The sequence below is a fragment of the Podarcis pityusensis genome (genome assembly GCF_964106645.2).
Source record: "Podarcis pityusensis genome assembly, chromosome: 17".
In the NCBI taxonomy this organism is placed as follows: domain Eukaryota; kingdom Metazoa; phylum Chordata; class Lepidosauria; order Squamata; family Lacertidae; genus Podarcis; species Podarcis pityusensis.
In genome coordinates, this window is record NC_138042.1 from 41,330,329 (window position 1) to 41,356,398 (window position 26,070).

Consider the following 26,070-nt stretch of genomic DNA (forward strand, 5'->3'; position numbering starts at 1 on the left):
CTTCCTTATGCCTGCTTGCACCGCAGGGCAAAGTTAACATATTGTTGCCAACTGACCAGGAAGATAGGGGTGGGTGGGAAATTGCCCCGGGTGGGTGGGAAATTGCCCCGGGTGGGTGGGAAATTGCCCCCACCCACAGCATACCTAACAGTTAATTTGCATTGGGAACCAGGCAGAGGGCCTTTTCAGTAGTGGTGCCCACCCTTTGGAACGCCCTCCCATAAGATGTCAAGGAAATAAACAACTATCTGACTTTCAGAAGACATCTGAAGGCAGCCCTGTTTAGGGAAGTTTTTAATGTTTGATGTTTTGTTCTGTTTTTAATATTCTTTTGGGAGCCGCCCAGAGTGGCTGGGGAAACCCAGCCAGGTGGGTGGGGTATAAATAAATAAATTATTATTATTATTATTATTATTATTATTATTATTATTATTATTATTATTACCATGTGGTTACGAACATTCTTTTCAGGACAAATGGGCAGGAAAACCAAGGAGACACCACTCCTTACCTGTTTTAAAGGCCGACAGACCTAGACCAAAGTAATCAATGTAAGAATGTGCATGAACTGAAATGGGGGGGGGGGGGAACCTCCTCCACCTGAGTTCTGCTCCTGTGATGTGTACTGTAAGCTCATTAGTTCTCCCCCTGGAATTAAGACACATTGTGCTGGATGAGCACAGAGGCAAAGAAGCTGAGTGATGCAGTTGTTAGGAGCAGTTGCTCGCTGAGAAGTCGTTTTCCGGTGGCAGGTGGCACCCGCCTGCGTGGAGCCCTGGAGCTTGGAAGGGGTCGCAGGAAGCCTGATCCAAAGCTCTGCATCTCTCGCTTTGTGGAAGGATGGCTTCCCTTTTGAACCTCATCTATCCCTTCCTGCTCACGTTGCTGATGTATCACGTTGGTAAGTGGCTCAAAATGTCAGGAAGGCAAGTGGAATGTTTGTGGTCAGTGTGGAATGAAATGTTCTCGTTTGGAGAGGAGTTGAAACTTCACATTTATGGGCTTTCAAGCTTTTGAGAGCTGCAAGTGTCTTTCTTGGGTTATAACAGTTTCTAGCCTTTTGCCATTTAAGTATTTACTTAATTTTCTTTAAACGAATCTCACTTAACCACAATTGTGGCACACACCAAGAAATATATCTGCCCTGAGCATGGAACTTTGACAAGACTACAGCATCATACTAATATGTTTATTTAAAAAGAAGAAAGATTAAAAAAACCTCACCACAATTCTACTAGCTAAAATACTAGTGAATGTAAAGCACTTACACCCTTAAAAAAAACTTCTAGTAATTGAAGGCAAGAGAACAAATGTTGGGAGAACAATGTGTTACTCGTTCTAAGCTTTAGTGCCAAGTGGGAAAATGAGTTTGGTTAAATGGGTAGCATGTTCTTTTGGTTCACTGTTCAGAAAACAGGAGAGCTAAATTAGGAAGGCAAGGGTTTAGTTACAGGACTAGGCACAATAACAAGATTTAGCATTCATATAGGGTGTTTTCGTGTGTGTTAAATATTCAGAATACTTTACATGTTATGTTGATGTAATTCTTAGAACGCCGAAAGGCAGGTGATTGATCAAGAAACCAGTGGCTTTATTGATGGATGGATGGATGGATGGATGGATGGATTTCATCAGCAGAGCCTTTGAGCTAGCGGAGTACTAACTGTTCCATTCCATAGATGCAGCAATGACGGAATTCAAAGTACGTCCCTTCGACAATATTTCTCTGCCCTGCCAGTTCTCCTTTGTGGACGGCATCGATGGCTTGACATTTACGTGGGAGAGGGAAGATATTAAGGAAGAACATGAAGTGGAAGATAAAGAATTTTACAAATTTTTTGTTGGGCTCCACGACTTTTACCAGTTTTACCCAAAGCTGATATACAGCTTTAGCAACAACCAGGAACAGATGGAGGAGCGGAATTCGCTATATGAGGGGAGAGTCTGGGTAGATGAGGAGGAGATTGCCGATGGCAGCCTGGCACTCATGTTGGAGCAAGCACAGTTTTCTGATGAGGCAATATACATATGTAAGGCATACAATTCACGGGGCAGGGGGCAAAGGAAAGTGAAGCTCCTCGTGCAAGGTAAGAACATTTAAATGCACTTTAATATTGCACAGGTGAAAATAGGAAGATGTGTACGTCTGATATCTCTATTATCACAGAGAGTGCTGCATAAAGTCCCTCTTAAAGACTGACTCCAGGTTTGAGGAAATCCAGTACACAGTGGCTTTTGGTTAGCAGATTTCTCCATCACTTGGAAGCAGTCAATAGCAGCCACACTAGGGCTGGGTATAGGCACCATTTAAATATTTTACAATGGTGGTATGTTGGGCGGCTGTGTGAGGAAAGAGGACAAAAGAATGAGATGAATGTGGATTGGGTAGAGTAAGGGATAAAAGGAGATGAATTGGGGATAGGTCACCAAAAAACCCCCCACAACCCTGGCCATCCACAAAAGAACAGAGGGATAAATAGTCTAAGTTTCAGAGAAGCAGAAGTGAAAATGGACAGAGTAAAAGATAAGATCATGAATATAGATGCTGAGTAGAAATGGACCGTAAGAGTGAATGGGGCAATTTCAGGATGGGTTTTACAAAATGGCATATGCCTGAATAAAAACTGTTAAAATTTATCCCCTCCCATAGTCTAGACTCGTGTAAGTTCTCTTATTTTTCTCCTTCAGAAACTTGGTATTTAAGATTAGGGTAGGGTCACGGAGCTGGTTTTCTGTACGTTAATCTTAAGGAAATAGTCATTCTAACAAGATTTTTTTCTTTCCAAAATTGCCTCTTTCTTCAGAGACCCCAGAACAATTATTAACCAAGCTGCAATTAGCTAAGTCACTAATTGTTTTGTTTTTCCTTCCATAACAATTAGATGCTGAAGAGCCACAGGTGCAGTTCAGCACCGTCAACGACACACTTGTGGCCAAGTGCATCTCCGCTGGCTGGTATCACATGCCAAAGGTAACTTGGCGGAACCGAAAGGAAGAGGACATTTCCAGCTACGCCAAATCAGACATCATGGAAGAGAAGCAGGATGGGTCCCACAGGGTGGTATCCGTCTTGCACTACCCTGTATTGCTCCATGAGATCTACACTTGCCATATTGAAGAAGACGACGTGCTCAACAGGCCTGTTCGATCCATCCACAAAGTCCCAAGTTAGTGATCTGTTGCTGTCTGCTGCTCTCCCCTTGGACAGGTCTGATGCAACATGACATCAGACCTGTGGTCAAGAAAGGACATGCTCCTTTCACACCTGTCCTCTCCAGGACAAATGAAGGCCGCTTGATCTAATGGGAAAGGTGCAAGATAACCGGAGACTTGGGCTTCATACTCTGAGCGGGCTTGACAGGGCTGCCTTCAGATGTCTTCTGGAAGTCAGATAGTTGTTTATTTCCTTGACATTGGATGGGAGGGCGTTCCACAAGGCAGGTGCCACTACCGAGAAGGCCTTCTGTTGGTTCCCTCACTGTGAGAAGTGAAGCTACAGGGAACCAGGCAGAGGGCCTTCTCGGCAGTGGCAGCCACCCTGTGAAACGCCCTCTCATCAGATGTCAAGGAAATAGACAACAATCTTTTAGAAGACATCTGAAGGCAGCCCTGTTTAGGGAAGTTTTTAATGTTTGATGTTTTACCACTTTATTACTATTACGACAGTGATGATGGGAGCCACTCAGAATGGCTGGGGAAACCCAGCCAGATGGGCAGGGTATAAATTTATTATTAGTATTATTATTGACAAACTTGTCAGAATATGAATTTATTTTGGGTTTCCTTTATATTGCGCTTCTTAATGTATGCCAGCCTTCCTTCTGGATCGTGTTAGCGAACACCTTCTACCTGAATACTTAGATCCTTAAAACTCAGTTTGCTTGCAGTACAGCATTCTACCCTTTCTTGCATTATACCCTTCCTTTCAGGAACATGCAGGGACTAGAGCCCTTCAGTAAATTGTTTTCATTTTGAGGGATAGAGCAGAACAAGAGGGAAGCACTTCTCTAATGCAGACCAGCTCTGTGTGAGTATCTCTGGTCACACATCTTCCCATGGAAGAGGAGAGTGCTTGCCTATCAAATTATTGGGCACTTCACAGGTAAATTATAATCTAGCTCTCCAGTAGTGCAGAAGAACATCTGTATATAATCATTATTAAGAGGCTGCTCATGGGTATAGCCAGAATTTTTTTGGGGGGGGCAGGCCTTTTGTTGGGGGGGGGGGAGAACCTGTTTGCTATGTATTTCTATTGATTTGGGAGGGCAGCTACCCCTCCCTGCCCCCCTTGGCTACGCCCATGAGGCCTACTACATTTCCCTTACTTGCCTAAAAGATGTAAGGATGCCAAAAATATCAAGGCACAAAATTGCCCTCTCTTTCTTTAATGCAGATTAGCACTAAATTATAAACCTATATTTAGAAGGTGATTTTATTGAATTCATTGGGATTCAGTTTCCAGTAAGAATGCCTGAAATGCATCTTTAAGGTAACGATGTTTTAAAATACATAAATAAGATTATGCATGATTATACAGTGTTTGTCCTGCCTGACACAAGCTACTATTTCAGCCTTTTCAAAAACGGATTCATTTTTGACCCCAACCCACTTAAATTTACAACGGGTCCAATCTTTCTTCCCATCTCTTTCACAAAAAGAAAGATGTCAGCAGTAAAGCAAGTTGTTTAATTATGATAGTTGCTACTGATGCAGCCTATTCTGGGCTGGAGCGCAACCCACTGTCATGCTCCTGTATAAGAAATGGTGCTTTTGGGACACCAAGTGAATCAGAAATTGCCTACATTACAGCCCTTTACAGTTTATTTGCATCTGCTTGCCTGCAGTATGAATTAATTATATGAGAGTGGGTGGAGTAGTCAAAATCTAACGCTGGCTAGCTGGCTACAGTTTTATATTCACTTACTTGGGAGTAAGCCCCATTGAACTCAATGGGACTTGCTTCTGCATAGATATATATAGGATTGCACTGTTTGAGTGATAGCTTGCACAACACTTCCTTTTTTTCTCTTATTTTTTTCCAGAGAGGAAATACCATAATATGTACAATCATTATTAGAATGTTAGCTGGTCGCAAGCTACTTGCAAAGAGAAGCCCTTACTGCTTTCAACAGATGAATTCTTCAGCTTTGCACAGTTCTCGGATGCAGCGGAAAGAAGAGGAAAACTAGACTAGACAATAGGACAGTAAAAATGTCTATGGAAATTCGTTTGTTTTCATGTTGCTTCTCGACGTGCACACGTCAAACAGGGCAACAAATCACATGAGATGGCCTAGTTCACATTCTGTATTCTTAGGCACGGAAAGAGCCTTCAAAACCTCTGAACAATAAAGTGAATGAAGTACAGGAAAGAATTCTGTCTTTTATACATACGTACCATTTGTAAAATATAGCTTTTATTGAATTTTAATCAGCGTAAATTTTCCAACAATTGAGAAAAAGAGAATTATAAATATATGTCTTCCTGCAACAAGGTAAGGTGTAATGCATCTATCTCCACTACACATGGGAAAGTTATTAACAGCTTCAGTTGCAGAAAGGTCTTCCTGAAAAGATGTTTGCGCACCTGAAATATGCTCACCTCCTTATTAATATACTTGAAGAATGGAAATCAGGTTTCAATACAGTTGTCACTTTTAGTTAGCCTCCTAAGCAGCCTGCTATGAAATCTGAGCATCTCTGACAGGATAATTCTTCAAACTCAGCTATTAAATTATTATGGGTCCTGATTGGAACTTCCGATGTTGCCCAACGGCAGATTTTTCCATTCACGAATGAACCTGTCAAACTTTCACATTCGCGTGATTTTTTGTTTCAGGTTTGTTCAGCTACAATGGTGCTGGCATACCTTGTCAAATCAGCTGTCTGAAATGATAGTAACATAAAGGCACCCCAAGGGACTAATACCTATTGACGGAAGGTACTCACATGGCCATTATAAATTGCCCTTCCACATTTGTATGTAGATTAATGTGATTATACCATTTCACACAGAGATGGGGATGGAGGTTTGAAAGGATACCAGTCAGCTTTTAGGCAAGATTCAAAGTGCTTGTGATAGCTTAGGATACACCTTAGGGGCTACTTCCTTTTGTATATTCTGCTCAGGAGAGTCCCTTTGCTGCATCCCACCTAGGGTAGAAGGAGGTTTGAGTGGGATGAGAGAGGTCTCCTCAGTGGCTGCACCTAGATTACAGAACACCTTGTTCCATGAAGTACAACTGGTCCCTTCCCCTCAGTGTCTTTTGTCAGTTGCTAAATACAGTACAGTTTTATTCTGACAGATTTTTGTTGCATTTGCACCAGAAGAGCAAAATGTAAATGTAAAGTAACACAGTAAAATCCTATCCTTCAAAATAACTTTAATACATTTTCTCACTGCAGTAATGGAACAGACAAATACTACGCTTGTATTTCTTCTGCAGAGCCAATAGTAACAGCACCACTTTTTGGATAAAAAATTTAAGACACTGCATGGAACAGGAAATAGCTGCCTTCTGTGGTTTAGCATAGGCGAGTTCTTAATAGCAGCACATGGACTATAAGACTTAATGCCAGGATAAATTTGCCCGGCAAACGTATGGGCACAGTATACAATTAACTAGACCCCAAAAGTTATACATTCCAGTCCAGGGATTTGCTTTATGTGATATAAAGCCTATCACTATTGCAACCTTTTAAAAATGCTTTTGTTCCAGAAAGTATTTGCTCAGCAGCATTAACAGGGTTAAAACATTGCCTCAATCTTCTTATATTAACTGCATACATCAATTATCAATTACCGTTTCCTCTTTCATACAACACCGAATGTTTCAGATATGAGTATCAAAGAACAAGGGACAAATCCAGGATGCTGGTTTCCAATGGATGCTGAGGCCAGCAATGTGGAAACACAATAGCATGGAGGCAGCTGCACAGCAAGTTGTCTATGTGAGCAGCTCCATCCTTGTGTGGTTCACGTCAAAGGAATGACACAAGCAGTTGTCTGCACAGTTCTGCTGCACACAGATGCCTTTGCAACACTGCTTGTTTCAAGTGCCGACTGTACTCCAGACTGAACACATGACACAAGTCCAAGACCATGTTCAACTGTAATATGGACGAGGAGTACATAGGCACAGAATGTGGAAAGACCTCAGCAGAACCAGCAGGACTGACCTTGTCCATGGCCTGGCAGAAAAGGCTCTAGAACAGGGGCGGCCCCTAAACGCCCCAACTCCTGTCATGGCCAATGCAACATCTGGAGGTTCACGAGTTGCCACCCCTGTTCTAGAACTTTATAAGGGTTAAAACACTTTTAAAACAACATCTGGGCTTGGGGCTAACCAATATGTGTTGACAAGGCAAACCAGCCATCTTCTCCTTGCTTTTTAGGCTACAGGAATGGAGAGAAAAAAAGTGAAGTGTTACATTCCTTGCACTGTCACTTATTCCTTGCCTCCCCTTCAGTTCTCCCCTTAAATATATACATATATTACTTCTGCAATCTTGGGGTTCTGTTTTGACTGTCTTCTTCTTCTTATTATTATTAATTTTAACAAAGTAATAATAATGTAAAAATAATAATGTGCACCCCACCCCAAGACCATTCCATTGTAACTATCCAACCTCCCAAATTTTCAACACCTCTTGCGATGGTTTGACCCCTTTCCGTTTTAACAGTACAAATTCTACAAATACCTTCCATATCTCCTCAAAATAATTTCCCCTGCATATTTCCCGTCTTGCCTTAATAGCGCATGTTAATTTATCATTAATAGCTATAGTCCACACCTCTTTATACCATTATTCCATTTTATCTTCTGCTTGCCCCTTCCACTTCCAAGCTATAATAACTCGTGCAGCTGTCAATAAATTTGTGAGCAAGTCCTTCCTAGCCTGCGAACCTTCCACCTCATTGTAAATTGATAACAATGCTACCTCTGGACTTTCGGTCAGTTTCAACCCAGTGATTTCTGTTTTCTCCTTAAACATCCTTTGCCAAAACCCCCTGTACATATTTACCCCCCCACCACATGTGAACATAAGTCCCAGTTTCCTGGCAATTCCTCCAGTAACACCAAATATTCCTTGTTTATATGATTTAATCTTACTGGTTGTTTAGACTATCTAAGGCTTGACACTCACCCTGAACATTGCCAAAAGGTGGAAGTATGGCTGTCTGAAAATGACTTACCTTTATTCTATGACTGTCATAAGTCAACTGTACATTTCCCAGGGAGGTATTTAGTGGTAAGCACACCTGGCTAGACACATCTGCAGATCTGTAGGCATAAATAATAGAGAGCTAGGAAACACGAAGTGTATAGAATTAGAGGTACTGAGTGCCCTGTCCTATTTCCTAATTGCCTTTTATCTTTATATTATAAACATGTAGGCAGAGATGGTCTTCTCTTAAATTTATTATATAGCTCCTAGAGTCCGGGTGCTGCTAACAGGCATGGCCAAACTTGGCCCTCCAGATGTTTTGGGACTACAACTCCCATCATCCCTAGCTAACAGGACTAGTGGTCAGGGATGATGGGAACTGTAGTCCCAAAACATCTGGAGGGCCAAGTTTGGCCATGACTGTTATAATAATCATAATCATAACAACAACAACAACCAGCACCACCAGGATGATTTAGTCATTCAATTTTCAGAAATAATTTTATATAAGTGTTTGAATTATAGGAGGGTCAGAAAGGGTGATGCCCTCCTTACTTTGGTGGCTGGTCCCTCAGGTACTTTTTGTAGAAGACTCCAGTGGGGCCCACGAATTGACTAAAATTAGGGAAATCAGAGGTTGGGGCATCCCCATAACTTTCCCCGTGTGTGTGTGTGCGCGCGTGTGTACTTCAACTAAGCCTGTGTATTACCTGCCTGCTTCTCTGTCATTCAGTAAAAAGGCATGCATGTTGATGGAATTGGCTAGCTAAATGAATTAAGACCTAGACAGGTGAGAACGGAATGGAAATATACATTTGTATTTAACGATCTGAGTCCATAGATGACTGTTAATGGAAACACATCAGACCTCTGACGTGCCTCAACAAGGCTCTAATGTACATTTAACTTTCCATTAATTAGGAGGCAGATATTTTATTTGAGAGAAAAACCAGGTACAGTCATATCTCAGTCGACTTACAAAATGTTTGGAAACCAAGGCGCAGCTTCTGATTGGCTTCAGGAACCCGCATCGGACATTCAGGTTCCAAAGAACGTTCGCAAACTGGAACACTCACTTCCGGGTTTGCAGGGTTCAGGAGCCAAAATGTTTGACTCACAAGGCGTTTGACTTAAGAGGTACGACTGTATTTGCTTATCAAGGCATTTCAAGTGAGGAAAGCTGTCTGCTAGACACCTTCTATTTCTAGTGCCAAAATCTGTAACGATTCACTGGAAATCATAGCCACATCTTCACACTATAAGTTAGCATGGGGTGGAGAACATCTGGCCCATGGACCCAGTGAGATCCACCAGGCTGCTGAGAATGGCCCACCAGGCAGTTTGGCCCACCAGTAAACCTCCCTTCATACAGAAGGGGACAAGAGCTCAGGATCTAGCCTGCTGTCTAGATCCTGCTCCCCTTCCCTCAGCTGTATTCCTTACAAAAGCTTATACCGTATTTTTCGCCCCATAGGATGCACTTTTTCCCCTCCAAAAATGAAGGGGAAATGTGTGTGCGTCCTATGGGGCGAATGCAGGCTTTCGCTGAAGCCTGGAGAGTGAGAGGGGTCGGTGCGCACCGATGCCTCTAGCTCTCCAGGCTTCAGGAAGCTATCCGCAAACCTTGCAAGCCCAGCGGGAGGTCCCGCCGGGCGCGCGAGGCTTCGGCAGCAGCCTGCAGCCCGAAGCACGGGGCGCCCTCCAGAGGGCGCCCCGTGCTTCGGGCAGGTGTGTGCAAGGCTTGGGGGGAAGTAATTTTTTTTTATTCATTTCCCCCCCAAAAAACGAGGTGCGTGGTGCGTCCTATGGGCCGGTGCGCCCTATAGGACAAAAAATACGGTACTACCCACCCTGCCTGTAAAAATAGAATAGCTAAGCAGCTGACCTCTTTGTACTGGTTCCACTGGCGGGAGAAGGACTATTTTCTTTGGAACTATCCAGAATTTCTGCAACTGGAACAGACACCTCAATTGTTCTTCTCTTTCCGGTTTCTAGAAAAGACAGTATCTGATTAGTGAATTATTAGGTGTCCGGTTGTTCCAGTAATGAGGAAGCCCATCAAGCAATTACTAAATAGAGAAACAGAATGTTTTCAAAAATTCAAAAAAAGATAAGGGGGGAAAAAGATTGTCAAGTGAAGACAGCTGCCACCATCAGAATACACCAACCCATATTGCCAACACAGATGTAAGAAAAGCTTTTAAAAAGTGGGTAACATACCAAGCAAATTTACGGGTGGTGATGGAATTGGTGAAACTGGCGGAGACACAGAGACGAATGTTGGTAACGTTTGCTGGCTGGTCAGCTGCACCAGTTTGCTGCGTGCTTCTGCGCTCTGGCGGTTCAGTTCAGCTATTCGTTCATCCAAGCTCCTTGGTAATTCTTTCAAGCTGCTTACGGCATCACCATGTCCCTAAACGAGTATTCAAGAGGGTAGTTAAAAGTCATTTTCATACTTTCCCTTACTGAACTTGGCTGCTTGGCAGACTCAGTGCATCTGAGTTACCCAGCAGTAGCAGCTATCAGCAACCTTTTTCCCTACAATCTACTTTTAGCCACCTCACGTGGTCTTTAATCACAAAAAAGCATTCTGGCAGCATAAGGTCAAGTAAAGGTAGGTCATGATAGATGACAGATCACTGGTTTGAAGCAAAATGTAATAGTCTGTAATTATTTCTAGCTGGAGAACAGCAACCAATGAAGTTCCCACAATCCTAACTTATTCAAAGTATTTTTTAAGAGACCTGTGAGTAGAGTTTTAAAAGTGAGCTAACAGAATTCCACATATACCAAGCTAAGCAGCTTACAAATAGAATACAAAATAGCATTCAAAAAGTATGTCATTGAATGGAGTAATGACATTCAGTAAGTTGTTTTAAACATTTTTTTTAATTGTAACCCACCCTTGGATGTTAAGGTGAAGAACAGGTAATAAGTTAAAATAATATCACATATAAGATTTGCGGGTGGAGGGAACAAGCACTTTGTCATTGGCACTGCACTCATTCCCGGAGTAAAAAGGAAGACACAGTGATACCTCGTGTTTCATAATGTCCAGGTTACAGATCTTTGGGTTACGGCTGTGGCAAACCCGGAAGTGTATACCTCAGGGTTTTGCCGTTTGCGCACGTGCAAAAGCACACACACAGAAGTGGCGACTTTTGTTACGGATTTCTCTGTGTGTGCGTGGAACCCCGAAACAAATTAAATCTGTAACTAGAGGTACCACTGTACACTCTATTCCAAGTTGGTTGAAATACCATGTCCAGCTCTAGGTACTGCCTTTTTAAAATCAGGACACTGAACTGAAATAAGGGCAATGAACCCACAGGAGGGTAATCAGGATGGTGCTGAATGGTTTGCTTGAGGAAGAGATTAAGGAGAGACATGACCATGGTATCAAAATATCACACTAATGATGTGAACTGATTTGTTCTCTGTTGCTCTAGAAGGCAGGAATAGAAATTTTATTGGTAAGAGCTGTTCAATAGTGGCAGACTGCCTTGAGGAGGTGGTGAGTGAGCTCTCCTTTGCAGGAGGTATTTAAGCAGAGGATGGACGGCGATCTATTAGGGATGCTTGCAGATCCTGCATTCAAGACCCTGCGCTGAGCTGGCGGTTGGACCAGATGAGCTCCAACAGCCCATCCAGCCATATGATTCTATAAATATTTAGGCTTCAGAAAACTCGGTAAAGGGTAAAAAGGTAAAGGACCTCTGGACGGTTAAGTCCAGTCAAAGGTGACTATGGGGTTGCGGTGCTCATCTCGCTTTCAGGCCGAGGGAGCCGGCCTTTCTCCACAGCTTTCTGGGTTGTGTGGCCAGCATGACTCAACCGCTGCTTCTGGCGCAACGGAACACTGTGACAGAAACCAGAGTGCACGGAAATGCCACTTAGCTTCCCGCCACAGCGGTACCTATTTATCTACTTGCACTGGCGTGCTTTCAAACTGCTAGGTTGGCAGGAGCTGGGACAGAGCAACGGGAGCTCACCCTATCACGGGGATTCGAACCACCAACCTTCTGATCGGCAAGCCCAAGAGGCTCAGTGGCAACTCAGTACATGGGTCACCAATAAGATGCCCCACAGGGACACAAATGCCATGAATGGATGGCTGATGACTGTAATTCTTGCAAAATTGACAGTCATGTGTGTATGTTCATACACACCCATGCTTCCCTTTCCACAAGTCACAAAGCATAACCTCAAATTATCAATGTTTATTGAGAATGTCAAGACCCAACACTCTCTTACATTCTTACCTGCCCCTCTAGCACTGATCCATTCTGCGCCAAAAATGGCTGCTGCAAAATATCCCATGCCTCCTGAGGGCAATGCCTGAATTTGCTCAGCTGAGTTTTAATGACAGTGTTCTGGAGTGTTAGCTCAGCTATTTGTCCCTGCAGATCATCCCTCTGGGTAAGCATCATGGTCGCATCAGAATTAGGCCTCTCTGAAAAGCCGTCAGAGCTTTGGCTTGGCACTGCAGAGAAGGCACTTACTAATGGCTGGCCATCTGGCTGTACAGAACTCTGCAAAGGACCAGCACCTTTCTGGGTGAATGAACTGCCATCCTCTTCCACCGTCTGTGGCTTGATCGACAGAGAGGACTTTTGCTCTCCCTCTGATTCTCTCCCAGTGGAGTCTAGGGAAAGACAACACAGGAGACCAAATAAATCTGTACGACTATATTAAATCCTATTCCTAGGCTAATAAAAAATGGGAGTGAAAAGGCTACGTTCCAAAGAGAGGCGAAGGCTGGTTATAATGCCAATTTGAGCGTCAGTTCTCATTTTTTAATTTAACACTCAAGGATTGATATCTGAATACAAAAGAAACATACCTGCCCCCAGGTCTAAATGAAACAGTTCAAAATGTTCAAAGCAATCTAATGTCAATGCCTTGGGCCTAGAGGCCTTTTAGACTTCAGGAGGTGCATTTATTTTGTATTCAGGACCACAGATTATTAACTGGAAATGTTCACCTACAGAGCTGACCTTCAAGTGAGGTGAAACTCAAATGCTTGTGCCCTGCAATTTAAAAGCAATCTTGCCCAAATATCTGGTACTGTTTCATTAGATCTGTGCTGTGACGATTTTCTGATTGGGGAGAATATATATTAATACATATGGTATGATATTAATCACTTCTCCCACAACTCTGATGGGCCTTGGTTTTCTTCGAAGTAGATCCATCTTAAGCAATGGGGCTCCCAGGTGAAGCACTATCCTGTCCTCAAGGTGGCAAAATTTAACAAGATGCCTCCAACCAGCTGAGAAAGAGGAAAAGTACAAGGTGTAGCAATTGCTTGCTGGTTTAAAAGTAAGGAGTGTCCTGCTATAAATTCAGATTGGGTTTCCTAGGCATGAGACCAAAGACCTGACATTGTATAACTGAACAATAGCCACAGTCACCAATGTTTTTAGGACTAGATACTACACTAGATTAGAAGACATAAAAGGACTTGTCCACAATGTGACTGATGGAGGGTTGATTACGGAAACAAAGTCAGGAAGCTGTCAGGCAGTCAAAATGACCCTCTTACCATTCTGAAGAGGAGGGAATGCCTGGCTGCTCTTCTGTTGTGGTGGAGATAACAAAACAGCTGGTTGGAATAAACAAGCTGGTAAAGATGGGGCTGGATGCATTTTATCCAAAGGATTTGGAAACACTGGGGCTTTATTGGGAATATCCACTTGTGTATTTCTCTTTGGCCCAACGTAGTTTGAGAGGCATTTTTCTGACGAGAGAATAAAGAGGGCAATGTATTATATTAGACAGAGGAAAACTTGAAACAGTTAATCAAATCTAACAGTGAATCTTAGGGCCAACTAAATGTTATGTTAACCATGCTTTTTAAAAATGTGCTTGATGCTTTTCATTTTAAAGGAAAAATGGACAGTGACTGCCATTTCCCCCAAAATTGCTGTTGACTTCAAATATCACCTTCAGAGACCAACAACGGCCTGGAGGGATTTTAGTGGGAAAGTAGTGCAGTGTTGGGAGATGCGGGTGGCGCTGTGGGTTAAACCACAGAGCCTAGGACTTGCCGATCAGAAGGTCGGCGGTTCGAATCCCCGCGATGGGGTGAGCTCCCGCTGCTCAGTCCCTGCTCCTGCCAACCTAGCAGTTCAAAAGCACCTCAAAGTGCAAGTAGATAAATAGGTCTACTCCTACGTTTCCGTGCACTGCTCTGGTTTGCCAGAAGCAGCTTTGTCATGCTGGCCACATGACCCGGAAGCTGTCTGCAGACAAACGCTGGCTCCCTCGGCCAATGAAGCGAGATGAGCGCCACAACCCCAGAGTCGGTCACGACTGGACCTAATGGTCAGGGGTCCCTTTACTTTACTTAGTGCAGTGTTGGAATGGGGACCATAACAGCTATTTACTCTTCCATGTTTGATATAGTACAGTCAAACCTTGGTTTGCGAACGGCTTAGCTGATAAACAAATCGACTCCCCAACGCCAAAAACCTGGAAGTAAGCGTTTTTCAGAAGCCAAATGTCCAACGCAGCTTCCGCTTGAGGTGCAGGAAGCTCCTGCAGCCAATCGGAAGCCGCGTCTTGGTTTTCGAATGGTTTCGGGAGTCGAACAGATTAAGTTTGAGAACCAAGGTTCCACTGTATTGGGCAAAGGCCTGAAAAACCACAATTAACACCATGTGTAGGTACCTACACATTCAGAACCAATCACCACCAGAATAAATCAGACAGCTATCAAGCAGCAGTCCAGCTGTAGTTAAAACTCTAAGTTTTGAAACTGTCGTGTCACTCAGATTATTGAGGTTTCCCTGGTGAAGACTTTTACCTTGAGCTGCCTCTGGACTCCTGACTGAAAGTTCCCCAGAATCTGTAATGGGAAGCCCTTTAAATGCATGTGTGAGTGAAGTCAGTTGTTCATCTGTTACAACCGTGTAGTGCTGAAACTTATTCTAGAAGACAAAAAGCGAGAAAGAAAGGCACCAAAATCACCATTCTGATTCACTTGCAACAGGCAAACATGAAGCATAATGGGTTATTTCCAAGCATCTGCCCACACCCCTAGTAGTCCCATAAGCACATACTTACTTTCTACTGTACTAATGCAATAGACATATAACATAAATAATAACTGAGTGCTTCTAAAGTGTTTATCACATGAATTCTGAAGTTGGAACCAAAAGGTCAGATATGCCCTCACAGCGGAAGCAAAAATACTAGGTGTGAACAAGGAGAACACTGCAAATGTATCATGAGGATACAGACTTGAATCCCCGTAGAGATAAGATGACAAGGGGTACAAGTCCATCTCTTACTCAAGTTACGCTACTAAAGTCATTTAGCCCCTTGCTGCTCTGCCAATGCATTCAAAGCACTGTGTCTGGAAACACATCACATCACCAAACAAAGGGAATATAGGCTGGCATTAAATTCCAATTGCAGGTCGTGCCTAGGTTACATAGCTTAGCAGTGATTCTGGGTAGTACCTGCATAGCAATATTTTCTTCTCTTGCCAGGAGGACCTCAGCAGTTAGAGCATCAATGAGGGCCCTGTGTTCACTTAGCTCTCCTTCAAGTCGCTCCCTGTTCAGCTTTTCTTGACGCAGCCTTGTCTCAGTCTTTTGGGGACAGGGAAAGAGGGAGAGGGAGGAATCAGCCACAGTAAAGTGACAGCTGAAGTATTCATTGTGAAAGCAGGAGTTATCAGGGTTCAGCAGCAATTGAATGAAGGTCAGACTTCAAAGTGAAAGGCGAAGATTTCCCTCCTGTACCTACAAAGTCGAAGCCAAAATACTAGGGCATAAAGGGTGAGGCTGGTGCAACAGAATGGACATAAATCCAAACCAAATACTACTTTCTTCAAAATCAATGGGAAACAACCTAAAACAAACAGCACCAAACTACTGAAAAAGCACAGTCAACATTGCTCAAAATATTACGGTGGCTACAAGCAGCAGTTTGCCGTATCTTCCCACCTCCTTCAAATAGCGCAGCACGCGACACAGAGCGTTCACCAGCGAGCGGGTAAATCCAGAGAGACCTTGGCTGCTGTGGACTTGCTGGACTTCGTGGCCCATCCATCTCTCATATTCTTCCATTTCATTCTCCATATTGTGCACCATTTGGTTCAAGACCTCAAGGCTGGATTTGTTGCCATTGGGGAGGTCAAGGGGAGCTGCAGCAGCAGGACTCGAGTTACTCCTCTTCTGTGCTTCTGGGGTCTGCACACTTTGCTTCTTCCTCCCTGAGAAGAGGACAAGGAAGCATGTTGTCCTTAGCAAGGCAGAAGTTAGCACTTAAACAGAGTGCTTTGACGCAAATAAAAGCGAGGGAGGGGGACTTTAGCTGAAGGGAATTAAGGTTCTCCACCACTTTGCTAATCTTTGATGAAGGTTTAGAAATTTTAAATCCTTGCAAAACAACTCAAGCTTTAGACAGCAATTAGACAGAGTGGCTGGGAAAATTATTATTATTATTATATAAAGGTAAAGGGACCCCTGACCATTAGGTCCAGTCGTGACCGACTCTGGGGTTGCGGCGCTCATCTCACTTTATTGGCCGAGAGAGCCAGCATACAGCTTCCAGGTCATGTGGCCAGCATGACTAAGCTGCTTCTGGCAAACCAGAGCAGCGCATGGAAACACCGTTTACCTTCCCACTGGAGCGGTACCTATTTATCTACTTGCACTTTGACGTGCTTTTGAACTGCTAGGTTGGCAGGAGCAGGGACCGAGCAATGGGAGCTCACCCCATCGCGGGGATTCGAACCATCGACCTTCTGATCGGCAAGTTCTAGGCTCTGTGGTTTAACCCACAGCGCCACCCGCGTCCCTTCAAAGGTATACTAGTCACAAAATAGTAAGAGGCAGACCAACAAGGTGATCCAATTGTGAATGCTACACTATTACCTTACTGCAGATACCTGCAAAACAGCACAAAATAAAACTTATCTAGTTAGGCCATGGAGGGGGGAGCATTGTGGGGTGGGGGGATGTGAAGGAGAAACAATAATTTTGGCTAATATGCTGGAATGTATGCAGTACTTATTTTCTTATCGAATCTAAACTCTTCCTTTTACTGCTTTTGTAATTCTATCTGGCATATTTATGAAATTCACAGAACAGTATTATGCATAAACTAGATTAAACTCCAAGCTAGATTAAGGAGCAGCAGAAGGCTAGCAGCAATTCACAAGAAACGAAGGTCTTGTTGGCTCCTTTCCTCGAGACAGCAGCACCCTCTAGGTGTAGAAACACATCTTGGATTTGAGCGCTATATACATACACATTATACACAGGAATTATTATTTCCCAAGGGTGCAGATTGTTTCACATAAGAATCTTCACACTACGTATATTTAGTAAAGTCTGGTTTTAAAAAGGTTAATTCACTCCTTCCAAAAGACAATTTGTTCCACACAGATGGGCACAAGGGAGGCCGCAACCGAACAGAGACTGAGAAATATACGCGAGAAGAGGTACATTAAGACATACCTTTTGTGGTTTGCTTTTGCTTCCTTACATTGGCGTTCAGTACTTGCTGCACAATGTATGTGGCATCTGGAGTCTGCTCTTCATACCGAAGTTTTGAGTGGACTTTCTTGACTACATTAGTAGCATTAAGGGCTAAATGAATAAAAAAAAAAAAAATGTAGGCAGTGTTTTAATTAGTCTAAAATAATCCAGAACATACCTTCCCCTACAGAAGGGTTGGGGAACCTTTTCAATATGAGGGCTGCATTTACTCATGGGGCAATTTCCGGGGACTGTCTGCCAGTGACGGATGAGGCCAGAGGCAAAAGTGAGCAGAGAAATGAATGGAACTTTTACCTTTGTACACTAGCCTATGTTCGATCTATGCAAAGCGCTTTCTATGCACCAACACCGCCTTCATTCCTCCATCCAGCCACGACTCTTGGCTACATTTCAGCCAGGATAAGGAGGGCATGGAACAAGGCCAGTGTTGGCTGTGGCCCGAGGGCCAGGCAGAGAGATCTAGAGGCCACATCCGGCTCCCAATCCTGCAATTCTCCATCCATGCCCTACAGCAAGGTGGGGGACTTGGGATCCTCCAGATATTGCTAAACTACAGTTCCCATCATCCGTGGCGACTGGCCATGCTGGCTGGGGCTAAGAGGAGATGGTGTGTGACATCTGGAGGGCAGCAGGTTCCCCATGCCTCCTTACAGCAAGACACAGAACCTACTGTTTCATTTCTGACTGGTTCGTTGTTTAAAAAGAGAGTAAAATGAACCTGTGGATCCCAATGGCTGAACATTTGTTGTTGGGGTTGAAAGCACATAGACTTCCTGTGATGATACTTGTTGCTTAGAAACCTCTTGCTGGGCACCGGCCCCAGAGTTTTCTTCCTTCAGAAGGTGAAGAATCCTAAGTGAAGAGCAGAGATGCAGAGCAACTTTAGGAAGATTACAATTTTATCGCCATGCCCTTAACAGAAACATTATTTTAGCCATAATGGACATGGTTTGGTACCCTATGCTGTGCTTAGTTTAGAGCATCATACCTACCTTGGAGCTAGATAGCTATCAGTGCCGCATACTAGACTTCTTTTGGCAAAGTGTATTTTGGTAAATACCAGCTATAGTGGAACAAAACTGATTGCATTAGATCCAGCACTAGCCCTTTGAGCAGTGATTCCAGAAGCCACACAAGAGCTCTTTTATAAAGAGTTGATTATATTTTTGCTAGCAGCACCATGAATAGAAATAGCCCAGCACTGCCTTCACTCATCACCATTTACAGTTTAATGCTGGCAGGCAAAATGTGGTTTATTGTGGTAGCTGGGAAGCAAAGTAGAGTCCTCAAAGGTGCTGAAAGTCACGATAATGTCATAGCAATATGGAGGCCTTTCACAACATTTTCAACTAGACAAGATGCTAATATAATATTGCCTAAGTTTAAGAAGACATTTTGGAAATATTTATTGCCACAGTGTGTGTTAGCTTAACCTTCATTGTTACATGCCTGTATTTGGATATTAAAATTATATCTCCCAGTGATGTTACAAATATGTAAAGGATATGTACTATATCTTGTTCTGGTTTATTGTGATATTGTTTTTAATATAAATTTAAAAGGCAGAAGTTTGATTTTATTTAAGCATTATAGCAACATTTAGAAGATCATATACATGAGAGATAATAGCAGAGCTGAATAGCTGGATTAGTAGATCATGTATCAAGCAATAAACTATTTGTGCTTATGCAGGGTATACAAAACTATGAAGGTAAAGAGATACACTTACCTCTCTGTATCAGTGTCAGATCTGAAGCTCAAATACGTATCGTTCTCACTGTTTGTCTTGCACATCAAATAATTTTCTCCTTCTACTTCATTGAGAGCCTTTCAGGAGACAGATATAACATCTCAAACATTTGCATGGGAGAAATTTAAACTGACATATTTCATAGGCTGACAAAACACAGTGAGCCAATAGCCAGAAATCACAACTGCAGCAAGCCCAGCTAAAGGAAACACAGTTTTGTGTCCCAAGAAATTTAATTTCACACCAACAGAGGGCAGAAAGACAATTCCCAATTGCCCAGAAGTGGAAAGGGAACACTTAACTGTAATGCTAGAGCATTTTTAAACAACTAGTGCAAACACACTATTGCTTTCAATCTATGTTGCCTTGATTTCATTAAAGTCAAAACTGAAGTGTTCAGGTTTCAACAAACATTATTTGTACCCACTACTGTCAGGAGGTAATTTGCTAAAATAAAAAGAGTACAAACATATATTTCTGCATTCAATTTTGTATTTGCAGCACAACCCTATGCATGTCTACTCAGAAGTAAATCCCACTAAGTTCAATGGTACTTAATCCCACATAAGTATGCAAAGGATTGCAGTCTTAAGAGTTATTTCAAGTGCCTCTTCTGTTATGTCCTAAGAGTCACTGCTGCAACTATGGATCTTATCCTCAACAATTTATCTGCAGGTATCTTCTCTTAACTGGCATGTGCTTGGCATTTCATTTCACTCCACAGAATGACTAACACTGGTATAATTTGAAAAGGCATGACTATGTATCAAATGCAAAAGACGCATTCCTTGGTCTATTCTATTTATTTAGTGACAAAGTTTACATGGAAAATACACCACCTGTGGATCCATGACAGAATCACTAAGAAGAGAGAGCTGTGTGTGGGGATCACATTTTTGTACGATGGGACCTTGAGAGGATTCTACATCATAATCAGGAGCCACAGTCACATTTGGGAAACCTAGAGGGTAGAAAAGAAATAAAGACTTCCATTCATTAGGCCCAAGATTAGCTGTTGAGCCTACTGCATAAACGTAGCAATCCTTTGTTGCCTTCCATGGAGACACTATCTTATATTTCTACGAATTATAGATACCGTTAGTTTGTTGTAGAAAAACAATAAAACATTGTGTGGCACCATAAGCTCTTAAACACAAAAGTTTTTATTGCATGATACGCTTTTGTGGGCCAGAAAGAGAGAGAAGGGTCTTTTATCCACTTTCTCCACAATATATGTATCACTTTATAAACCTGTACTCTTTCCTCATAGGAAACGTGATGCAGCTCATAGTTTGCCAACTGAGTAACAAATGCAGAGGAAAGGACTGTATGTGGTGGAATTTATCAGGCCAAATGGGATGGACGTGTATATGCTGCTGTAGGTGAAACATCTGTAGACGCAAAGGGAGAAAATATGGTTTCCACACTGGCAATTTACACTGTGTAACTCTCTGGAGCACCAGTCAAGACCCAGCCATCACTCTCTTAGCAAAACCAACAGAATTCAGTTTAAATAGATCACTTGCTTATACAGGCAACCCCCGATTTGCGCAGGGCTTGGTTTCTGGATCATCAAGCACTTCTGTAAAATTGTGTGTAATTGAAAAAGCCTGCAAACACCCCATTCAGCCCCAACCCACCCTTTATGTTAAATACATAAAATGTATTGTATGACATTTCCAGGTTACTTCCGGGGTCGGCACAATGCACATATAGATGTGAACACGTGTAAATGGGGGGGGGGGGGTTGCCTGTATGCTACAAGGAAAATTTGGAGGCATGGTAGTGACTGTCGTCAAAGAACATATTTCTATGTTATTATCACACTAGGAAACATGAAGCTATCGTTTCCAGTAAACAGCTTTCATTTTGGGTTTGCTTGGGTCTGCTAAACAAAACTATATCTCACTCAGTAAAACTTCACCTAAATGCCTGCGAGGAGCATCTCCAAATAGATCCTTCACCACAGCCATGGCCTGATCAGATCTCTCCAGGACCTCCTGTAACTGGTACTGATCAGAAAGAATCTAAAAAAATGAAAGCACAGAACACACACATTTTATACTTCTCTTTCCTTCCCCATTCCCTACCCACTCTTCAAAACAGGTTACATGCCACTATTAATCATATAAATTATTAATACTGCTACCTTTTATTAGGACCAATAGATGGGCATAATTAATTCAATAAGTAACACATTTAAAAATACATCTACATGTGGCAAATATTTGAAATTACTTATTTTGAGGCATGACCAAGGCAGTCTATGCCAGTCGCTCTTTAGCACTCATCTTAGGCTTATTTGTACAGCATTGTCTAAAATACTAAATGCTTCTTTGAAAATGATGTTATTTTATGACCTGCCTTAATGAAGACAACATTATAGCTAACAAAAGGATAACAAAAATATATAACTTGTCCCTAAGATCTTTTGAGGGCTGGGAAGTAGCCAATGTAGCACCAATTTTTAAAAAGGGATCCAGGTTTTGTTTAATCTGTACTGTTCTGTTTTTGTCTGAAACAATTTTACTGGGTTTACTTGGTTTTATAAAGGTATAATGGTATTGTTGTAACCTGCTCTGAGACCTTATAAACAAACAAACAAATTCACTGGGCTAGTGGAGAAATTATGGATCATTCCACCCCCTTTCTACAAGGACACCTGGTAGAAGGCTTCAAAAAAACCCAGCCGTCTGGTCGCAGAGGATGTGGCTTCCGACTCCCTTTTAAGCAGCATAAACATACTTTTGTGATCTTATTCACTTTTCAAGGTTGAAGCACACTATGAGGCTGAGTGTGCCCTCTCCAGATTAGAGAACTCCAGGCATATAATGAATGAATATAGTTCACTAGGAAGCCTTGCACAGCAGCAAACATGAAAAGTAAGCTGGATCTCAGGTAGTTGGGAGGAAAGAACAGTGCATGCCACCATGCAGACAGAGCTCTCCTCCCCCCCCCCCAGCGGAACCACAGCTGATGACTACCTTACTATATCAGCCACAAGGAAACTCTATAACCATTTCTTACCTCTCTCATCAAGGCCAGTTTCTTTTTTTCCAGAGATTCTGGAACTCTTGGTCTCTGCTTCTTCCATTTGCTCTTCAGTGCTTTTTCTTGCAGTTCAAAGTGTACAATGCCTTTGTTCTTTGACTTGTGCATCTCATGGCGTCGTACCTGGAAAGGAAGAGATTTTCCTCAAACCAGAGCCAAGGAACAAATGAAGGAGATGATAGTGACGGTACAAAACAACTAGAAGGCTTTCTGTCTTTACACTTCTATACACTGGGCAAAACTAGACAGCAGGGTGACTATCTTAGCGCCATATGCAGACTGTTACAAAAGCACAAGCAGCCAGTGTGGTGTAGTGGTGAAGAGCGGTAGTCTCGTAATCTGGGGAACCGGGTTCGCGTCTCCGCTCCTCCACCTGCAGCTGCAGCTGCTGGGTGACCTTGGGCTAGTCACACTTCTCTGAAGTCTCTCAGCCTCACCTCACAGAGTGTTTGTTGTGGGGGAGGAAGGGAAAGGAGAATGTTAGCTGCTTTGAGACTCCTTAGGGTAGTGATAAAGCGGGATATCAAATCCAAACTCTTCTTCTTCTTCTTCTAAACACTTGGAGATGGTTCACCTAATACAAGATTTCCAATGGACTATGAGCATGTCAGAGAAAGAGAGAAGAACAAGCAACAGAGAAGCATGGAAGGGATGGATAAGGGATGGCCAATGGGGTAGCCATCAAATGTAGTGGAGACCTGCACTATCAGCAGCAGAAGGGAGCATACAGGGATACAGGATGCTAACTGCACACACCCTTTGCACTTCCAGCATTGCAGTTTGTAACCCCTCTCCCTAGTCAATTTCCTCTTCATCCAAAATCCAGCCCTGGACCCCAGCCTCCACCTTATACATGACTGGGACACATCCAGAATTGAAAAGAGCAAGTCTGTGGTTTACTTGTATAATTTTATGTCTAAGACAAGCCTCCTTAAGTGCCTCCCCAGTATGTCAAGAAAGACAAATTTCCAGCTTACGAGATCTTCAGGAGTTGCACGATGCACGGTGAGATCATGAACAGTGTTCTGCAACAAAGCATACCAAATGCAAGGTTAAAACATGAAACCAAGTACATCAAATTAATAAGATATGTTCTCCAAGTTCTTCTATGGGTCAGTTCTAACCATCCCACCCCATTTTAGGACACCCAGGAACCTAGAGGGCAGGGCTGTACAATACAATGGAAAGAGCACAGCTGCCTCCTCAGTTGAGGGAAGTCTTATATTCCTAAGAGTTGGAAGGGACCACGAGGGTCATCTAATCCAAGCCCCTGCAATGTAGGAATCTTTTGCCAAGCGAGCAAGCTACTGACAAGAAGAACTGCATTACTGAAAGAAGAAGAAAACTGAGTATGGCACTGCTGCAATATTATGTCTGTGCACATACACCAAAGGAAATAATAGCTAAAGCAGGCATACTTCCAAGGAAACATTTTAAAAAATGGTTTTAAATTCTCATAAATTTTGATAGCCTGGGCTCTCACATCTGTGATTGTTTTGACACGTGAAATCGGGGAGACTCAGGCACAAGTTACCAAACTGGACTAAAAGTTCCAGAATTAATTCCTCCATGGAGGATGGAGGCTAACAAAAAAATCATGAAGTCGTGCACAGCCTGAGAACTTCCACGCCTCGCAAATCTCTCCCTCCGTATCCCATTGCGGCAGCAATTTCTGCATAAGCACAAAGGAAGCTTCCACAAACGAAAGCTTTTATACCCCTAACACCTTCTCCCCCCACCCTCTCTCCCTCTATACAGTGGTACCTCGGGTTACAGACGCTTCAGGTTACATATGCTTCAGGTTACAGACTCCGCTAACCCAGAAATAGTACCTCAGGTTAAGAACTTTGCTTCAGGATGAGAACAGAAATCACATTGCAGTGGCGCAGCAGCAGCGGGAGGCCCCATTAGCTAAAGTGGTGCTTCAGGTTAAGAACAGTTTCAGGTTAAGAACGGACCTCCAGAACGAAATAAGTACTTAACTTGAGGTACCACTGTATATATATCCATGGTTCCCAACGTGGGGCCCACCCCCAAAGGGGAGCAATTTGATTTTTAAGTGGGGCCAATCGAGAGTGAGTTACACTGAGTTAATGGCCTTTTAGGCTTCCTCCACGTAAATAGTTCACTTTTTGAATACTAAGAATTATATGTCATGGGGGGTAGGAGGGGTGGCATCAGGATTTTAGAGGTGCTTAGGTGGGGCATGGCCAAAAAAAGTTTGGGAGGCACTAATCTCTTTCTCTCTCTCTGTCTCTCTCTCTCTATATATATATAATAATCCAGCCTGAACAGAAGTGTTGGTAAAGTCAAAAGCTTACACCCTAGATTTTATTGGGTTTGGTTCCTTTTAGGTTTTGATTCCAAACCCGCTGGGCAAAACCCGCCTTCTTCTCCAACTCAAGAGGAATCTTTATTTGCATCAGCCACTAGCCATAGCAATAAAATAGAATAAAATATACTGAAGATAGAGGTAAAAACTTAACTATAGAAAATACATTTGGGGGGTTGACATCAATAATCAAATAAGAGATATTATTCTAATTGCCCATCCAGTTTTTGCTGTCCCTGATCATCTTGAAAGGACACAGTATCAATGGTTGAGCGACCCGGAAAGGACAATAATAGAGGGATAATCCCCTCACTCCTCAAATCTTTATAAAGTGTGCAGACCAGAAGCACATGCGCCACGGACTCAGTACTGCCATCTCCACAGTGGATTTTTTGGAAATCGACTCTCAAGTGCAGCTGAAGGCAGGATATTCAAACTTGCCAAAGTGAAAGCACGTCTGTATTTGGGGAACGTTAAATTTTGCAAATTTCACCAAGTGTCAAGACGACCAGGTGGAAAGTAATCCTACCACGGACATTTCCTTATTGGGGCCAGATGATTCTGTCGCTCCATGTCATACAGGCGCTGTCTAACTGAATTATTTGCTTTGCTGATTATTAATAGTGTTGATAACTGTTGTGGTGATAAACTGGAAAAGTAAAGCTTTTGGTTGATTCGTTTTTTTAAAAAAAGCAAATGGAATCTGTCATAAGGCATTTAGGAAGCGTGAATTGCATTTACGAATCAGATCTACGACTCTTGCGACTAAAAAGGGAAATAGGTTGTTATTATTATTATTATTATTATTATTCTTCTTCTTCTTCTTCACAGCTTGGCTTCTCCCCCCGCTCGTACTCACGTCCCAGTCCTGCTTCTTCCTCCTCGCCTTCTTGGGCGGCTTCCTCTTGGCTCCCGAGGCCGGCAAGCGACTCGCCCTCAGCAGCGACATAATATAAGAATAGCCGCGGCCCCCGAAGCCGCGCTGAAGCGGCGCTGGCTCGAGCGGGCGGGGCTCCGAGCCAGGAGAGAGAAGCGTCGGCCGCGGCGCACAAATCGAGGCGGGTCGCGCGGAGGAGAGCAGGCCTCGCGCCCGTTGCCCCGGCAACCCCGCCGGCTCTGGGCGGGAAGGAAGGCGGCGGCGCCGCGGGGCGAAGGCCGGGCCTCCCCTCAGGAGAGCGCGCCCAAAGCTTGCAGCACGCCCGGCAAGGGCAGGGCATCCCTCTGGAAGGAGCCACGTCCCAGTCCCGCCTCGAA

General features: G+C 43.2%; 3 protein-coding genes across 3 annotated transcripts in view; 1 reads left to right on the forward strand and 2 right to left on the reverse strand.

The window, feature by feature from the left end:
* The window catches only part of FAM162A (family with sequence similarity 162 member A), a 178,003-nt gene that overhangs the window by 59,579 nt on the left and 92,354 nt on the right, over window positions 1-26,070 (reverse strand). The gene's annotated exons all lie outside the window — the stretch shown is intronic.
* LOC308466447 (V-set domain-containing T-cell activation inhibitor 1-like) lies at window positions 490-5,360 on the forward strand. Its single transcript, XM_080987241.1, has 4 exons — window positions 490-901; window positions 1,680-2,087; window positions 2,883-3,167; window positions 5,043-5,360. The coding sequence occupies exons 1-4, from the start codon at window positions 841-843 to the stop codon at window positions 5,075-5,077; spliced, it is 789 nt and encodes a 262-aa protein (XP_080843367.1). The 5' UTR covers window positions 490-840; the 3' UTR covers window positions 5,078-5,360.
* SPICE1 (spindle and centriole associated protein 1) lies at window positions 5,395-25,905 on the reverse strand. The gene is made up of 17 exons (XM_080987110.1): window positions 25,676-25,905; window positions 23,462-23,509; window positions 22,461-22,607; window positions 21,358-21,460; window positions 20,273-20,394; window positions 19,413-19,510; window positions 18,402-18,535; window positions 17,642-17,773; window positions 16,124-16,392; window positions 15,635-15,766; window positions 14,977-15,100; window positions 13,714-13,908; window positions 12,431-12,813; window positions 10,389-10,581; window positions 10,054-10,159; window positions 8,197-8,284; window positions 5,395-7,395 (listed from the first exon to the last, which is right to left on the reverse strand). Exons 1-17 carry the CDS (start codon window positions 25,763-25,765, stop codon window positions 7,342-7,344), a joined length of 2,418 nt encoding a protein of 805 aa, XP_080843236.1. The 5' UTR covers window positions 25,766-25,905; the 3' UTR covers window positions 5,395-7,341.

Coding starts and splice junctions, on each gene's coding strand:
- LOC308466447 (XM_080987241.1), top strand. CDS start 841: ATGGCTTCCCTTTTGAACCTCATCTATCCCTTCCTGCTCACGTTGCTG. Junction 902..1,679: donor GTTGCTGATGTATCACGTTG/GTAAGTGGCTCA, acceptor TCCATTCCATAG/ATGCAGCAATGACGGAATTC. Junction 3,168..5,042: donor ATCCATCCACAAAGTCCCAA/GTTAGTGATCTG, acceptor ATTTTTTTCCAG/AGAGGAAATACCATAATATG.
- SPICE1 (XM_080987110.1), bottom strand. CDS start 25,765: ATGTCGCTGCTGAGGGCGAGTCGCTTGCCGGCCTCGGGAGCCAAGAGG. Junction 21,461..22,460: donor AACTGGCCTTGATGAGAGAG/GTAAGAAATGGT, acceptor TCATTTTTTTAG/ATTCTTTCTGATCAGTACCA. Junction 16,393..17,641: donor GCAAAAGCAAACCACAAAAG/GTATGTCTTAAT, acceptor TCCTCTTCTCAG/GGAGGAAGAAGCAAAGTGTG.